Source organism: Neodiprion pinetum, chromosome 5 (genome assembly GCF_021155775.2).
Source record: "Neodiprion pinetum isolate iyNeoPine1 chromosome 5, iyNeoPine1.2, whole genome shotgun sequence".
Lineage (NCBI taxonomy): Eukaryota > Metazoa > Arthropoda > Insecta > Hymenoptera > Diprionidae > Neodiprion > Neodiprion pinetum.
In genome coordinates, this window is record NC_060236.1 from 35,273,471 (window position 1) to 35,293,081 (window position 19,611).

Sequence of the window (19,611 nt, forward strand, 5' to 3'; positions counted from 1 at the left end):
AGGGGTCGAAGGCGGCTGAGGCGGAGGGGGAGGTGGTCACTTGGAATTTGGCCACCGTCTACCCCCGAAACTCGAGCACCTCTCCCAACGCGTTTTTCCCCCCTCGCGACGCAGCGCCAAGCTCTAACCCTCCGGCTGCCTGCCCCTCACGACCAACAAATTAGTTTAGCCTCCCGGACAAGTCTCCGCTGGTAGAAGCTCTATACGTATGTATTCACCTACACTTCCTTCGCCGGCTATGTAGTGCGCCTAGAAATTTATACCCATCTCTATAAGTATGAAATTTCTTATACATACACTATTTACCAAAGTATAGATTCCGGCTGGGTAGTAAACATCATTCCTATACGTCGTATTCGACGTTATAATATCATAATATCTCTTCTGATTGTCCGTGGGAATCTTCTCTTCATACGGTATCTACAATTGAAAATCTACCCCATACGTTGTAATCGGAGAAAAAAAGAAGCAATTCGATTGCGTCGCGACTTTACAATCCACGCTTGTGCAAACTGTATTCAGTATCTCTGCAAGTCCGTAACAGGTTAGGAAATGGCACGTGGTGGATTGTGAAATATTAATTGTAAGAGGTAACCTGCTCGAGCACAGTTGTGTTTCTGCGAACTCGAGAACCTAGGCACGTATGAATCCCCCAGTCCCCAGATAGAGCGTGGGGTGGGTGACTAATACTCGACTGGAAGGTCCGGATCAAAAATCGTCGTATAACGCCGTAGCCGATTGCATGATTTATATGATTGAATATGAAATTAGGTGATTTAGAGAACGTACAGGGAGCCGGCATGTGAGCTATGACCAGGCTGGACTGTTGGCAATAACCCGGAGGCCCGCACGCAACGCAGTCTGAAATATTAACCACAATAATGAGGCAGACGGTCTGCCAGTATTAATGGTATTAACCTGAAGAACGTGGGTTTAAGGTAATAATTTTGATCGGTATGAAAAAGGTGTATTTATATATTTTCATTCGTAACAGACTGCGTGCAGTTTCAGACATGCAGGTATGCGTTACGCCGACGTGGGGCTCACCATTTGACCGGTAGTGACAGTACTCCCTTCCATCGATAACGCCCGAAGAGACGAAAAAAAAGTAAGAAAACAGAAGAGAGTACACGATGACGCCCTGAATAGAAAACGAATCTGACATTTTGGCAAAACGCCGTTTTTTCAATTTTTACACGAAGTTCTGAACTGTAGGTTGAATCGCGAAGATTCCTTTAACGAGTAGACCATCACTATAGCGAGCGCAGCAGCGTGTGTCACCTCCCAGAGATCCTTTAGCTGGTAGCACTTGCAAGTGATAAAAGCGACGCCGTTCATCACTCAGTGATCATTACGCAACACTAGTCTTCTTCTATACCTCAGCATGACATTTCTTACCAGGAAGCTATCCCAGGTGGATCTCGCTGATTTAATATCATTTGAAATATGTTATAATAGACTAAAAACAAAGCGACACGTATTTTTTTTTATTTGCCATCAAACACTTTAATGGGGTGAAACCACCCTCCAAAGTAAGGCATGTCAAGAGGCGATCGGGCAGTATTTTTTTTTTTGTATTTAATTGAGAAAATTACATTTTTAATTTCTTGTTATGAGAAAAATTCTACAGTTGGCTCGGTTAAAAAATATTATGTTCTCGTGTGTGAAACTACCAAATCGGCCCTTGACATGGCTTATTTTGGAGGTTGGTTTCACCCCGTTAAAACGTTTGATGGCAGATAAAAAAAAATTCTTGTCCCTTAGTTTTTTGTCCACTATAAAATATTACGAAAGAAATCAAATCGGAGAAATCAACCGGGGATACCTTCCTTGTTAGATAACCGAATTTTCGCAAGATATCAAAAAATTTTCATTTCAGTTTTATCCGTATTAAAGCACTTTTTTCCATTTAACGGCGATGTTTCTACGACTCTTAGGATGCTGGGTATAGGATGACGATAACATTGGACACCCACATGTGGCGTTAAAACAACATTCCATCATTCATAGTATCAATGACAACAGCAACGTCACTCGACTTCACCACATACGGAATCACAACGTCGCGTTCCGTCACGGCGTGAAGAAAAATACGCTTTGCCAAACCTGCGCGTGAACATTTTTCCGCGAATGAATTCGCAGTCACCAGGCTTTCATGAGTAATGAATGGCGTTCCATAACAACTACCGGCCATTGTATTCTGCAAAGTTCAGTGCGAATAAACGAATATTCATGAGAGCTGTATCCAATCTCAACTCCTTGAAATTCTTTCCAATCAATGAACATTGTTTTTTTTTTCAAACATCATTCAATTATTTCAGTAGCAACCAAATGAGAATGGGAAATCTTTCGTGTGTCGATTCACAGTCTATACAAATAACAGTGAAATGACGCCACTGAGCACGCGATTAGCCGTATAGCGCTGGCTGTAGTAATTGGCTTGAAGCGTGCAGGTTTCATAAATAATATTATCACATGCAAGTTCGTACAAATTTTCAAGCTAAGCACCGTCGCTGTTGATAAAATGATTTCTACAATCAATATCAGGATGCGTTCATTCATAAAAATCACGATACGTATGTTAATCGCTGCTGTATTTTTATAGCGATGAAAACAGTCATAATAATAAACCCATATACGGTATAAAAATTCTTCGTAGACTGACGGGCATTTTTACACGATGAAAATTTAGTCCCCACTTGACGGACTCAATAAAGTAATTAACTTTGTTTGCGGTAGTGTAACTTAATTACAAATAAAGAAGACGACTCGACATGTTATCTCTGATTTCAATCGCTTTACTACGGCTATATTGCAGCTTAAGGCACGTCGCATAATCTCTTAATTTAGAATAAATATCCAGTATCAGTCCAATGTGTATAGCAACAAAGCCTGAGATACAATTTTTTCCTAACACCACAATAAAAGACGCAGTAAAAGAATCTTACGTGATTAGAAAAATAACTTCCAGGTCTGGAAGATCCTCGGGAACGGTTTAAAAAATCCAGTTACTTCTCACAGAGATTGTATAGGTATTCTAATATAACGCAAGATAAGGTATACACATGTACTGCGTTTGTATAAGACGTAAAAGCCCATAGAATATCCAGTTACGAGCGACACGTGCCTGCAGTCAATGGCGCACACTGCCGAAGAGCAAAAGAAGTACTTCTCTCCTCCTCCAGATACCTACATGACCCCACCTGCCTTTCGAAACTTGAAATCCATCTTTACTATTCATCAAGGGGCAAGAAACCCTCGTCGAATTGGCTGCACCTTTAATAGTGAAGAAGTCTTTTCCGTCAATAAGAGCAGGATGATGGGTTCGAGTAACTTGTATATTCACTGAATGATTTGCCCTTTAGATGGTGCCGTGACAGCCTTACAGCTGATTAACGATAAATTGAATATGTACGGTGAGTACATCTCGACGATACATATAATTGTATACGTTCAATGAAAGTCATATTCGGTTTTGGTTTTTTCCATAAAACCTTTCCATTTTCCGCCCTGTTCAACTAATTTTAGCATTTCGTTTTTGTGAGAGAAGAGAGAGAGAGAGAGAGAGAGAGAGAGAGAGAGAGAGAGAGAGAGAGAGAGAGAGAGAGAGGAAGATTGAAAAAAGATACCGAAGAGAGAAAGAAAAAGAAGGAAAGAGAGAAAAAAAATTGTACAGAAAAAGCTGACAAAGGGGCGCGAGAGGTGGGAGAAAGGGAGGCATTGTCCAGCTGTCCTTCCGTACCCGACTGACCGCTCTGCGAGTCCGTGGTCCCTGTAGACCCTCGCGTAGACCCCGTATAGGCCGCAGTGAAGGTCGTAACAATATCGCATTGATCGTGAGATTTGGCTTTGGCGTTTGCGTACCTCACCGCTTGTTTGCAGCACCGTATTTCATACGCGGGAGCCGGATGAAAAAAATTTTTTTTTTTTAAACTTGGATAATACAGCTACCAGTTTTTACCTTTGGCTGCAGGATCGAGATTTGCCGGTCGCATCTGCTTGACCCGTGCGGTAGGTATTAGTGGATATCGAATATCGTACCGATCAAACCGAAAGAGATGACGAGAAACAAGGAAAACGGAATTTTTATCGTTTTCGAAATTTCCACCTATGTGTCATACACGGTCGTATCGGTGATGTTGAACACCGAGTTCCATCGATGGACAGTCCATGATATCCGTTTCAATGTCCATCTGTCAGTTTCGCCCATCTGCCGTTTGTTCATCCTAAAAGCTTCTCGGACACCGCTGCGTATCAATTCAAACAGACAATTCTCGAAGCATATCGATACGGCCGTTTTCGTTTTCGGATCGCAAGCGAACGGCGGAGATAATTTCTTTTCACGAAAAACTCAGACCGGAACGAAGAGGAATCCTCACGCCAGTTTAGTACATCTGTGTATCTGGCATGCACGATCTATGCTACGTAGCAAATGTACCTGTTGATCCGTGAAGGCATGCAAAGATGTATGGCGCGCCTGTTGAAGCCGACGCTAGTTTGGGCTAGGTTCGGTTTATTAGCCAAGGCAGCACTTCTATGCATCCACAGGTCACAGGTACATATGTTACATAGAACATAGGATACATACATCTATACCTCTTCCTCGGAGGCGGACTGCAATCAAGTATATATACCTACTTTGACTCATTCGCACCATCGCTATCTTGCTGTAGCGGAAATCTGCTCTTACAGTGGCACATCACTTTACATGATGTCCAATGGATCTGGAAATATCCTCGAATTTTGCTTGTCCTTCAAAAATCCTGGAAACTGTCTTTGTATTCTTCTTGTGTCCTGGAAATATTCTATTTTTACGTCTGTTTTTTAGAAGAATAGCGCAAATATGACTGGATGTTCTATTAAATTGTTTCACAATCAGATAGAATGTCTTTCACCTCTATACAGCGCAGCGGTACAACATACTAGAATTTGTTCCTGGTGAATCGCGGCTACGTGAATATCACGAAGGCTACCTGTGAATGGCATAACTATCTATTAAGAGGGTGCATATGTGTAGTTTATGGATATAAGAACATAAGTGGCTTGATAAGACCGAGATAAGAGGTCAGCTGTTCCCTTCCTGTAAAAAAACGTCTGCGTTAGTCAGAATTAACAGTGTTCCGTTTGCATGGAACTCATGACCACGTGACATTACAATGGAAATCTGCCGCGAATAATCTGATACGGTGGACGTGAAACGACGGTGCAGCAACTTTTACAATAAAACGAAATTTTATGTAACATTACTCTAAATTTTCCCATCTTCGGCTGCTTGACCATAATACCTGCAGATCTTTATGCTTCATTTGGGATTTTCCGATCACGCGTCGTACTTCGACGATGTCAGGACTGATCATTGAAAAGACACAATTTTCAACATAGTTTATCGCAGCGTTAGCTGAAGAGTGCAACAACCTTCCAAGAAAAAGAACTTGAAACAATACCAGAACTACACATAATCGATCCGACTAAGCGACGTGTACATAATTTCAACGATCAATGCTCTTCGATCGAAAAAATATTTGTCTTATTGTTTCACACTTTGAGAAAGACTCCGACTCTGGAGAACACTTCAGTGAACACTCTGTTAGTGGTGACATTAACCGAAGTAGACATATTCATTCGCATCTTTTCCGGTACCTGGAACGAACATCGATAGATGGTTTTCGTCCGACGCCCAGTAACGAGCTGCTGCTGGTACTATCGCATGGTAATCCATCATGCGGTACCACGTACTGTTTTATCGACTCAGCGCTTCAGTGAAATCCCGCGATTCGTAAATTTGAAATAATTGAAAGTTCTAAGGCTTTTCACCAACGACATCGGTCATCTGACGGACATACAGGGTAAATTTATTGAAACCCACGGTAAGTTTACGATTCCTTGAACAATGTACTTGGCATTCGGAATAAAACATCGAACGGTTCCACCGTACCAGTGAGACGAAAGCAGCAAACCCGAGATCGTTGAATGAACTCTGGCTGAGCGCGCTTGCGCGCTGCAGCTGCTAGTCGTTCACCGGGTCTGGTAGGGTTCCGGATCGCCGTGGAAAGTCCGAGACTGGTTTTAGAGGTAAGCACTAACAGCCAGCAGCAGGCAGCGGGTACCGGACTACAAGATGGCGAACGTGAGCCGAGAGTCGTCCGCGTCGTGAGTTTATCTGCGACGGCGTGGAACGCTATCAGTGAAGAAAAAACATCGTCGAGTTGATTGCTACCTGAAGGTGATGTAAGACATGTTATGGCAATAATCGCACGCGCGTGTCCGGAATCGGGTGAAGTGAGAAAGGGCCGATAAACGCTTGTTCCAAGTTGGAAATACAGAGTGTAGTAAGCAACGTACCCCCGTGGTGTGTGAAAACAAACAAACAATGAGCGATGTGACGAAGATCGGTGACCCGGGAGGGTTTCCGGATCCCGACCTCGAGACGATGCTCGAGGAAAAGAATCAGCTAATAGCGAGGCAATATGCAGAAATAGAAAGAATTCAGCACGAGCTTACGGACATCATAGGTGAACGCGACGCGTTGTTGTGCGAAGTGTCAAAACTCAAGTTTGAATTGGAGATGGCTGATTTGAAACGCCTACAGGATGACAGGTGAGTGATTCCTACTTCCCATCCAATTGCACCATCGTACATCATACTTTACAGTTTACACACAAGATCGACGGCGCATCATCGCTCTCGCGGAACCCTCATATTTCACATCTTATTTCGCTTCATGCTATCTAGACATCGGTACCTTCACCGCTAATGTCGGAACATTTTTTCTACCTAACGAGAGACCGCCAAAGCGACCTAGGATGCTGAATTACGTCAATCCATTTTCTTTCATTTGATTCCAGACCTCGCCGGATCTTCGAAACGTTGTTATCTCGCGATTTGTTATTCACATTATCGATATCGTTATAAGTGTCTGTAGCAGATTCCGTTCGACCGCTACTAACTACAAAATGCTTCTGCACACGTTTCAACGGTTGTGATCTCATGCCGGAAGCAATGTTTACGACGCGTACGTCTTACTTGGAGGATCACTTCGGTACGATTAGCACCGTCGCAGTACTTCGATCACTATTAAACACATCGGTGTCAATGATAATTGGGTAACATTGAATGTTGCGCTGGACAGAATCAACAATCTAATAACGAGGTAGACGCGCGGCATATTGAGTAGGCTGAGTACGTATAATTCCGAGCGCATCTCCCAGTAAAAAGTCATGAGGAAATACGCCCGAAGAATTTCTGGCGAAGGTGGATGGAGGTGGTGCGGTTAACGCTAACACGGTTCAACAGCTTTCGACGTTTAATTTTCACTTTTTAAGACGAGCCGCAGTCCGCCGGCGACACCCGTCGCTGTTTATCTTCAACCACAGACGAGTTTCCTATCCTACACCCTACCTGGTCTGCGGTTGTCGGATAAAATTCTCCTCGTGCAGATGTTCGTATACGATTACCATCGGTATTATTATATCGTGCGATTTTTCATAATCTAATTCCAACCTCTAGCTGCGCCTTATCGTTATCACTCATTTCTTTTCTTTCCCACTGAATTTTTGCCTTCAAGTCTGCTCGCAGATTCTTATCAAATCAATTCTATATCTAGATTTACGAATTTTCGGTTAACGAGTCAAGCATCGCTGTGGTTTTCGATCGCTGTTCGGTTAGTTCAAGTTCTGATCGTGCTGACTTGTAAATTACCAAGTCCGATTGCAAGAACAGGGGTACATTTCCATATAGCGATCGAGAGAATCTGCTGGTGCTGAAAGTATTCGAATTGTGGCACTTGAGGACCAGAAGATTATCTTCGAATTCATTCCTGCATTATGCCGAAACCAACGTACTTTTTTAATAAAATTTTCCTCCGAATCATCTTGGCAATAAATTCTCGACCAATTCATCGTCTCCTTAGTTGCAAATAACCGCAGATTTGGTGATTTGAAATGACGCTCAATTTGAACGCACTTTCAGTGAGGAATGTTCCCGCGCTAGTGCCAACCGCTAGAGGATACCTAGGTATATATAGGTATACCTAGTGCGCCGAAGAGATTTAACCGATAGGGTCATGGAAAGTAATTACGCTTTAACCGGAATCCCGATCGAATTCCTAGGCATTATCGGAAACGCCTCCAACAAGAATTGATAAAAAAGTCGGTGTTTGTTGATGCAAATTTTCTACACTCGAAACTGAACTTTTCAAACTTGAACAGCTGGGATATATCCAATTATGACATCGTGCAAATTAGATACATCTAGGTCGTGGCCATGAAAAAAGCCATTTCGTGCGTCGAGGACGTAACGGAAATTTTTGCGCGTTGCCACGTTAGTTTACCGCAGCGAACGCGTGACTACAGAGGCTGTCTAAATAATCCATAATAAGCGGCAAAATTTAATTAGCTAAATTTTCGCCTGAGAGATTAAGTTGAACAGTGTACACAGACATACATGCCACGAATTCGAGGAACCTTACGGTGGTCAAGTACCTTCGGTGACCATCGTTGCGTCCCTAGACTGGTAACCGTCTCAAAAAAAAAAAAAAATATGCAGGATGATTTGTAGCGAACCCTGAACGGTACAAAAGGAGAAACGTGTTCCTTAAAAACTGCAGTTACACACGTTATCGAAGAAGACTTACGACTGGAGACTTTTGCGCATGCGCATATTCAACTGTCATTGTTGACCGTACGTTGTACACATGCAGCTGTAGACCGTATGGACGACAAAGCGTTTAAAATAAGTTCCTCGAAGTGCGGACCCTCCTCTCCGCACAAAAGTCGACCTGATACTCACCGCTTCCTAACGTAACATGCACGTGGTGCCAACGCTTTCCTCTCGACTATTATTCAGAAAGCACACACAGATGCCTCGGCTCTCGTTTTAATCCAATTAAAATTTCTCTCGTCAAACCAGAGGGCATGGAGACACGACAGTGTGGCGCGGCTATCTTATCACGTCTGGCACGCGTTCTATACGCCGGACTTTAAATACGTGGATTATCCTGGCCTGTTAAGGCCAATTAATCTCTAACTAAATTAGGACCATTTAAACACTTTCGTTCTATGGGATTACTTCGCGAGTCATTAACGCTATGATTTTTATACTCATTGTCAAACGTATGAAAGTGTAGAGGACATCACATATGTACGTGTGTCACGACTATGACGAATCACCGTTCTGCTTCACCCAGACGTTAATTCGAATAACTCGACTTCGGTTGAGCCTTTTACAAGTTTACTACCGCTTATAGTCCGAAAGGCTCTGCATTTCTATGCGCTATTAACCATGTTTGGTTATCTCTTACGATGCAGTTGGTATTCGAATCGCTCTACAACTCTCGTGTAGCTCGGAAGGATGGCAAATTATTTCATTCTCGATTATCGCTTCGATGCTAATCGTAAGAGTGAAATGAATAGGAATCTGCTTGTCAGAAAACAAAGATGGAACTATCGCGTAGAGCGGGGATGCTGAAAACGATCCGATGAGCTGTTGACATTGAAAACGGACTTTGGGTCAGTCATCTCTTCCCGCGGTGCGTCATATGAGATAGATGTTAGAATATAATTTTATTATTTATACAGATGTGACGGCGGTCGTGCAGAAAAAAGGGTCGGCCTGTCCTGCCTCGCAGGCAAGTACAGGACACAGTGAAATTTTTTTAAATAATTTGGGAAGATTTCGAGTTTTAGAGTCTTCCTTTGAAAGTGCAGTATTCGTACATATAATATATTTAGACTTCGTCACGAGGCTGAAGTCAGTCACGTTAACGTAACGAAAAATTACCATTTTTTAAGTTTATAGTGACTTTGAAGTAGTTTTCATCGTGTTGAAGTTAGTAACGTTATCGTAACGATTCATACTGAGGAAAAACCGTTATTTTACAATTTTGGAATTGTCTGAAATTTAGTAAACTGTAATAGAACAAAGCACACTCATATTTCAAAAACTTAGATCCTTCAAAATTATTGTAAAATACGGAAGAGTGATTTTTTTCACCAATGTTTCGCTACGATAACGTTACTAACTTCAGCCTCATGATATTTTAGGGAAGTTTAACCGGATACGTGAGACTGAAGTTATTAGCGTTATTGAAATGATTAACGCTTCGGAAAAAATGTTATTTCACAATTGCAGGAATGTCTGAAATTCAGTAAATCATACTGAGGCGATCGTATTGATATTTTTAAAACTTTACTTCAAAGTCACTATATATACTTGCAAAATAGTAATTTCTCCTCCCAATGTTTTGTTACGTTAACGTTACCAACTTCAGCCTCGTAATTCGTCACGATTTTACGAAGTACGTGAAACCTGAAAACCGATCGGAGCAGTTTCGAAATATTTTCACGGAATCTTCGTACGATATTCGTTTGCCCCGTGGCGGTAGAATTTCTCAGAATCAACCGATTCTTTGGTTAGGCTCTGGTGGCTGACCTCCCCGAAGCACACCACACACACCTATGTAACCTTAAGCCCACTTATTTAGAGGCACAAAAGATTCGACTCCGTGACCGTCCTTGAATTTGACCCCCGAGTCAAATGACAAAAATTGATCCCCGAGTTCGGCGGATGCTATCGGGGCCTTTGCCAACCAGCCACGTATGATTCCGTTATGTCGCTCCGTAATTTCAAATCCAACAAGAACCGTGTCACCGGATCCAGTAAACGACGTATATCAAGCCACACAGCTAGCTTTTCCCATCGGTATTGATTTGAAAACAAAAAATGCCGAATGTGTAAACGGTTGCCAGTTTCAATGTTTGTTCATTGCTTTTAAACTCGCGTGCCTGCGAGAGAGTGCCGGGATAGTAATGTGCTCGCATAGTTGAACATGATTCTAAAAATATCGACTCTCCGATGGTCCATTGCAGAGCAATGGAGAGCGTCTTCCTTTCCTCTCCCATCTCTTCTACCATTTCTTCCCCGTCATCTTCCTTCGCCGCGGATGCGTAAGTTTTCTCGGAGTTATTTTCTTTTGTTGAAATAGCTGTGAGTATAGCAGCACCGCTGTGTTTGTGATTTCAAAGAAATCTACTATCACGATCTACGTAGTTGCTGGGCCTACTTCGTTGGCTGCGTTTTATGTAGTAACCATCCGCCATTGGATTTAGGCATCCCAAATATTCGACGGCTGAGAGCCTGCTGCCGATAGAACGAAATTAATATCAGCATGCACGGGGGCCACTTTCGTTTGCAAACAACGTTTCACCATCGACTTTTCGAGTTGAATGATATTAGCCAATGACGTAACAATGTTTGCCAACGTTCGGGAAATGTGAGTGTGCCACGAAAAAAAAAAACGCTACAATGGTCGAATAAAATTTCACTCCAAATAGGGCGGGGGTTAAAATTTGAAAGGATCAATATTTGGAATGACCGGTATATCGGAATTTCAAACATGCGAGAATAAAATAACGTCACTAATTAGAGTGACAACTAATCCCTGACACTTTCAAAAATCCAGATTTCGAACAATTCATCTTTCGTTATTTTATCTTCTCATGTTTGAAATTTCGATATACCGGCCATTCCAAATATTGATCCTTCCAAGTTTTGACCCCCAGCCTCCGCCAACTACTCGCATCGGATTCAGCTAGGACAAGGAAAAAATCGATTGAAATTGGACTAAATCCACGCCTTGTATCTGTTGCGTATGGTGAAATTTTTATGATACGACACTGCGAGTAGACCAGACGAATTTATGACGACGGGGCGTCATTCTGCTGAGCGAAATGCCCGTACAGGTCTACCCACGCGCGGGTCTCGTAAATCGTCAAAGGCACCGTCAAGTATCACAACATCCCGATGACCATCTATCGTCCGCAGTTTACAAGCGAGGGGCAATCGCGGCAGGAGCCAAACGGCGATACATTCAGCGCGCCATTCGACCAGGCCCGGATTAACCGTAAGGCTAAAACGGGTGAAGCCTTAGGTCCCTGAAATTTTCTGCCCTTCAATTTTCAAAATCAAAATTTTCAAGGTAGTACCGAGATTACCAAAAATGTGAACTCCCAATCTTTACCAATAATGGATCGCGTCGATGTCAATCTCTCGCTGCTATCCGGTTTCGAAGAATTTCCTGCATAAGGTTCGAGAACTTTGCATACACGGGTAGATACAAAATATCGTAGACCCCTAATTTTTTTCCCCAGTATCACAGGAATAACCAAATGCTTTGTCCCCGTTGAGCATAGAGAGTGAAATCGCTTGTAATTTAGATTTTGAAAATGTAAAAGATGATTTTTCCAGCATTGAGGCGTAAAAAAAGATATGAAATATCATAACTCAATATCGTAGTACAAAATGTGTTTCTCTGTACAAGATTAATTTAAGCAAACTTAATTACATATACAGAGAAATATTATAATAAAAATGTTCTTCTTAACCTAAGTTGACTTAATTTTCTGTCACCACTTTTGAAATTTAACCTATTGGACCATCTTGCCGGACAAAAATTCGGCCTTTTTTGTAGAAAAACCCCCTTAATCCGGGCCTGCATTCTACGCAGCTAGGAGAGAGGCGTAGACCGATTTTATCCCATCGATCAACGGCGGTCCGTCAAGGGTTTCGATCCCCGACACCCGATATGTTTTGCTATAGTAGGTGTATGTAGGTACCTCACATGTCGCATGCACGTGCGCACCTTTCTCTTCCTGCGATCCGCCACCATTCATACGTACACTTGCAACCCCATACTTGCAGGTCTTTGCACAAAGATACGCCCCGGTGAAAATGATTTCTACGATTTTCTACGATTTTTTAAAGGAAATTGGAACATTTCGTACAATTTGGTACAAAAAATTATAAATAACGATAGTATTTCATAAAAACTTATAGATTTTCAGTAAAAATTTGCGAGATGGTACAAGTAAAAAATCAGTAAAAATTCGTAGTAGTATAAATTTTCACCCGGGTATCGATGTATGTATAGAAAGATTTATTTTTCCACGTGCCAACTGAGGTACCGACGACTTGTGACAAGTACTCGCCAACGACTATTTCTGACGGATTATAAGTTTCTGCTTCTAAACCCCCTGCTTGGCTGGTTTAGAGTCTGCTATTTTCAGACTAAATGGCGTATATCACTTTTCGTTCACTTTGTTCACTGGTGTTTTTTTCGTCTAGAATGTTTAGGTTCTTTTATTCTCGAATTAAATGGAGTCATGTGCTGCTCTGGATGATAACAACTATACCTACATAGTTAACATCACGTACGCTTACTGATTGGGAAACTCATGAATACGATAAGCTCGAATGCAGATACATTGTGCATTCTGTGCAGAACAGAACTTATTATGAAGCATTACTAATCTGAGAAATCGTGACATCCCGTTGAATACCAACTTGTGCGTGATGAAGAATGTTCATCAAGACGCGTAATCAGGTACAACAGTGACTACAATGTGGTGAGACTGCTGAAGTTTCCACTCGAAGAAATAAAAGTGTCGACAGTCAGAACAAGCAGCTGCCTGAACTTATATCAAAACAGAATAAAATATTCTCCTTAACGGTGTTATTCACGTTTCTCAGGCTGTCTAAACTGCAAATATGAGTGCAGGATATATAATTATTCTCAGTGACCGTGAAGTCTTACAACTAGTCGTGAAATAATTGTATCTCAGCGAGGGGGTATTGACCGACCGTGTAACGAAACTCGCAGAAAATGAGGACAAAAAAATCGCGGTATTGAATCGAGGCAGAATTAAAAAAGAAAACGCCGAATCCTTTGATAACACATGTTTATAATCGTGTCCGACTCCGGGCGTGTAAATGAGCAAGGTTTTTTTTTTTTTTAATACCAATTTCAGGAATAAGAAGTATCGTGTATATCTCGAAGACCTTTTTTTATTACGAGTTCCTTTATGCTCCTGTTACTTAAGCGTTCATTACAACCCGATGTATACAATTAAGTTCACATGGGTAGAGGATACATGGAATTACTATAATTCCAGGTCCGTGGGAATTCAACGGCCGGTATAAAATACTAACTCCCATGTTTTGCTCGTGTTATTTTCTAACCGTCTTGCGGATAATTGTTAATTATGAATTTTCGGTATTGATGAGCTGATATACCACGGTGCGTTAGCTGTGCACCTGACAATAGATGGACAATGTTAACAATTATTAACACGACTCAAGCACATCATGAAATGAATTTTTTTGTGATATTGATGATCCTTCGCACATCCACGCACCCACATTTACGAAAAATTGGAAACAATGACGAAGTGAATTTTCATTTTCAGGGTTAGGTTGCAATAGGGATATAAGTGGTAAAATTCATTGTATATATTACAGAGACGTCATGAGCTCTGCTACTTGTTTCGTATTATACTATTCGTTCTGCATTCATGGACTAGATGTAATGTAATAGGCCTGGAATTAAAAATAAATAACGAAACAAGAGAGAGAGGAAGAATAACACAGGTCTGCGATGGTTTTCCTCTGACAAAACTGAGTAGTAATTTCGGTCGGTATTAGGTACGAATCTGTGAGAAAAATATTTAAAAAATTCTATCACGTAAATTTTCTGAGAATTTTTTTTCTGTTTTTTTAATACTGCTAGAATTAACTTCCAACTTCTGTGTTAATTATACGGATCAATGGTAGTGTTGATATTTGAATATTCATCTACCCTCGCTAGTTGCTGTTTATGATGATTTTAAGCATATCTAGAGCTACGTAAGTAATACAAGAGAAAAAAAATTAAACAGGAGTTTCGAAGAAACTAGAAAAAGATATCACAAGTCTTTTCGATTCATCTAGTCTGAGTCTTGTTTAGAACTAATGCTATTCATTTTGTAACTAAGAATTCAATTTAATATTCACTGTATATTATTTTTTAATAAAAATTGATCGAACAATCTGTAAACATGTATATCTGGGATGAAAATAAATCTCGATGTGCCGTTAAAATAAAAAAAAAAATAACTAAAAAAACTAGCGATATATATTAATTCAACGTGCCTAAATACCTAAAAAAAGCATTGTTACTTTAAAGGTGAAATTAAAGGTTATATTTCGCAGACCTGTGTAATTCATGCAGTTTTCTTAGGCCGCGAAGTGACGGCGTTTCCTCCTTCGGGCGTCAGACATACGATAAGGGTTGGTTTACCGAATACAATGGGAAAACGCAGGGATTCGAAGAGCGCAGACGCCGAGGGTTGGTTATAGGCAGCGATGACGCCGAGGGTCGGGACGCCGACGTCTCGTCCCCGCCAAAGCCCCACCAGTAGTTCCGTATAACGATTCGTCGTCGGTTCTTTCATTGACTGCGCGTGGAAACAAAAAGGAAGCAGGAATAAAAACGACCGGCTAAAAAAAACAAATCAGTGCCCTTGTAGTGTTGACGCCACGCGAGTCTTACACGGCAATGGAGTGCAGTCGCGTCATGTGTTTCAAGTCTCTGTACAATCCATGCACGTTATAAGTGCCGATTGATTTTTGTTTTATCATATTATTTTAATCAACTCTCACGACGCCGGTTGAGAACAATCGTTCTATGAACTCCATAAGCGTCGGCTAAGAGTGAAATTTGTTTTATAATTATTGTTAAATTATATTAATAAATAGTTGTGAAGCTGAAACTTTTCTTGATGAAAAAATCATTTCTTATTGGAAAATGAAAGTTGACACGATTTAGTTTGTTTGACGTTCAGTGAGGCTTACGAGGATCCGATAGTTCCGACTTGAAAATGGTACTGTTCTAAGGCCATGCTGCAATATGAGGTTTGTTTTTATCTCACTCAGCTCTGACAATGAATAACAAAGGAAATAGGAAGTCATGTCGATTAGGTTATTCATGATAAAAGTTGTTTCACGAACCTTTATTACGAATATTGAAAATCGTTATACTACCATGCTTCGAATATTTATAATTCACAGCTCCTACACAGCAATAATCAATTTCTTCTCTCAACCTAAATAATTAATGACCGTTTTCTTTTCTCTCTTCCTCACGTTATACATTCTTTATATCATATTTCCTTTGCGATACGACTATCCTTGCGGCAGTGACTAATCAGTCGATGATGAATATACTTGTCACATCCGTGTATTTTTTCTCTTTCCCCTACACTTTCAAGGTCCGTGAAGTTGGGCTTCCCGCTCAATCACGATCAATTGCATCAATTAGATCAGACTCATTGTACCCCTGCCGGATTATTAGCATGCGTTCCCCAACTCGTTTAAGCTATTTAATGCCATCAATTGCTCCTGAAATAATAACTAGCTATCCAGTAATCACCTCTAATGGTATTGAAATCCGGTACCCGATGCCAGAAGTTCTTTGGCTGCTGCAATAAAAATTCTTTTTCAATCTGTTCGACAAACGATTTGCCGAATGGGATAAACTTGACTTTTTCAGACTTTTTCAGACCGCATCCAACAACAAGTTTCTGTTAATTCAGCAAACTGCTGTATTGTCCTTTCATCAACTTTTATCAACACTTGTCTTACCGAGCGGAAATTATTCCTCTCTTCTGGAATATCTCTGCACTCGGTTAAGCACCGGAGTGACAGCGACTATATACCAGGAAAGCCAAATGCTGCACCCAAAGAGCTGAATCCTGCTATACTAGTCGCAGTTGCATGCGTGGGCATCAAGTTCCAAGATGTCAGTGCGCGTAGGTCGACTTTAACCTAGAAACAATCAAGCGTGGGCAAACCGCTTCGGCGGTGTACATATGCTTGGTAAATGATCAATTTAGGCTTAGGGTGAATAAAAATATCCGAGCGTCGCCTCGGTAAAAGAGTAATTAAATTTATGAATACGATTCCCACCGGCTGGTGCATTAATTAAATAGGTACACCGAATTAAGTTAACGCAAATAATAATTACTATACCGCTCGAATCGGCCAACCGTAATCTTATCTGAAAACACCTACTACTTGTAACGGATAAACGCACGTCTTTCTATCAGCTACTCTACTTTCTAGATAATTGCAAGTATATTGAACAACTGTTTCGAGAATTAGTATGGTACTCAAGTATTAAAAACCTTCGTCTTCACCACACGCAGTTATTATTCGTTAAGAAAAGTAAAATTAATTGATATGAACGTATAATTTGTAATTAGCAAGTCGTCAAATGCGTAAAACCTTAGTAGCTGCAACAATGTAAAGAAAAGCAGGGAAAGGACCCCACAGAATCGTTATGAAAATTGGCTGCCGGTCAAATTGGCCGGATTTTCAGTATGTTACAGTACGTATCCTCTCTATCAAAAGTTCTTATAAACACAAGTCCCAAAATCAATAGTTTCCGAGATACAGGCTTCGATACAGGCTGTGATTGATTCCGTCAATGCATTGACTCCATCCATGAACTCGCTAGTTTACCGGAAGGAGGTGCAACGTCAGATTTCGCGAGAAGAACGACACCCTTCGACTCTTGCGACAATCGGCTTGTCCTGTTTTTCACGCGTATGCGGAGTCTCTGCGAATCGGCTGTGGGGTTTTTGAGTGATATACTTGATCTCAAGTCCGCCTTGAAGCTTTGTAATTCGTAAAAATTTTGTAACCCATAGATATCAAAAAATCCATCCACCACCCTTCCGAAGCCTATACCTCTACTGATTTTTTGGGACCTGTGTCCGTAAGAAGTTTTGATCGGAAGGATATGTACTACAACATATTGAAAATCCAGCCAATTTGATCGGGAGCGAATTTCCATAAGGATTCTGCGGGGAGCTTCGTCGAATCAGAGAATTGAAACGCTAAATTCGAACCCTCATCCCTTTGGCGTCGCCTCTCGTGGAGGTGCTGCAGCCATGCCAGTCACCGTGCTCTGTTATACCATTGCGCTCAGACTCTCTCGCCCCTTAAGCGATCGATTGCCGTTGCACGGTTTCGGGAGGGTGGATAATAAATTTTATTGCACCCTGCGCTGCACGCGATACCGAGTGCTCTGCTCCAGCTCTGCTGATGACAGCCTCGGCGAATAACATGACTGCGCTCTAATCGCGTCACACTGCACACATACATGCCAATAATATAATATGTACCTGTACATGCCAATGCGCGTGAGAATGACGCCATACATTAGCCGCCGACACCTTCAGTGATTAATTAATTATCAGAGAACCGAGTAATAGCACGTTGCAATTTGGTAAGACAGATTATTCCTTCACTGCTCCACTACAACGAAACGACAGTAACAGTTAAACATTTGACGTGAAAGAATTTTGCCGCAAGTTTTTACACTATAGAAATATATCGCGGTGATAATTCCAAAAGGGCGTATAATTTTTAACAGTACCATTTTAATATTTAGCTTGAAAATTAGTCTACGGAAAGATAGGCAATGAAAAAAAAAATCAAAATTATACACCTTTTGGCAATAGCACCGTAATACTTATATTCACGATTAGTTATGGAGCGCAGTTCTTTGTATAAAGCAGGAAGGATTTCATTCCTTTCGTATAGCTACGCATTTTGTGAGACTGCTGCAGCATTTTGAGAATTGCAAATACAGTAACCGTCGTTCCCCGTCCGACATGAAACACGTTCCTGAGACGATATTGATCTTAAAAACTGCCCTATAATCGTTCTGATTCACCGGGTGCACCTCGAACCTTTGCTCCTGCCACACTGCAACCCCGTGCCGTGAACCACGTGACTGATGAAATTACAGGGGAATGAATGACTCACACTCTGCTACCCTCCTGCCAGGAGCAGAGAGAGACAGAGAGAGACAGAGAGAGAGAGAGAGAGAGAGAGAGAGAGAGAGAGAGAGAGAACATTGCGCTCACGCAAAGAGCATAATATAGTTCCAAAGAATCATTCGTATACAGGGTATATACGGTATTTTATTAATAGACTAAAAAACAGCCAAGCTATGATTCGATGGCGGCAAATTAATGTTACACAGTTTTTTGCACTTGTTTTTCACCGCGTCCTTGCGTCTTCCAAGCTCTGCCGCAGTTACCCTCCAATCTTTTTATACCAAAATCGATATTCACGCCAGACTAAATATAGCTGCATTATTATACCTACATTCGTACTATACCATGTGGAAAAGGGTCGTATCGTAAATAAAGCGTGCTTCGAATAATATATTATGAAATGAACAAGGAGTGAAGATGTTTATGAGTTAGGTTCGCTGTCGTGCGGAGATTTGAAGAATAAAGCTGTTAGTTCAAGTTCATGATTTACTGAAATCCAATTGTTGAAAAACTAATAAGCGCTGTACCGCCGAAAATCAGAAATTAACTTGAAATCGTTACTTTTGTGAAACAACAATTCCACAACATAAATTTCCAGTCTGTGTACGCAAACACAACATGCTCTATGACCCATAGTGTTATATTGATCGTTGCAGTTGGGATAAGGGTAGAAATTCTCCCGAGGGATTGTAGTTCGCGGCTTACATGGAGCTCCACTGTCGCCGAGAGAGTAAGGGAAACGAAAGAGAAAGAGGAATATGACGGTAGAGGGAAAGAGAAAGGGAAATGGAAAGGGAAAGGAAACGCCAAAGCTACGTGGTGCGGACTAAATTCGCCATAAGTCCCAGCACCGTACTACACCCCGTACGCTTGGCAGCAACGTATAGCCAAGGGTGAGCAAGTGGAGTAGGCAATTTCTCTCGGGTAAAATGCCAGCTGCACTCGGAGATGGATA

At 41.4% G+C, this 19,611-nt stretch overlaps 1 protein-coding gene across 3 annotated transcripts in view; it reads left to right on the forward strand.

Moving 5' to 3' along the window:
• The first annotated feature begins 6,064 nt into the window (after window positions 1-6,064).
• Window positions 6,065-19,611, forward strand: part of siz (Brefeldin-resistant Arf-GEF family protein schizo) — a 48,193-nt gene continuing 34,646 nt past the window's right edge. For 2 of the 3 annotated variants that reach the window (XM_046629991.2, XM_046629995.2), the window contains exon 1: window positions 6,065-6,597. In XM_046629991.2, coding sequence (XP_046485947.1) covers window positions 6,371-6,597 — 227 coding nt within the window. In that variant the 5' untranslated portion in view covers window positions 6,065-6,370. Of the gene's footprint in view, window positions 6,598-15,700; window positions 15,724-19,611 lie in introns of those variants that run through there. The other variant, XM_046629997.2, reaches the window with a different exon arrangement.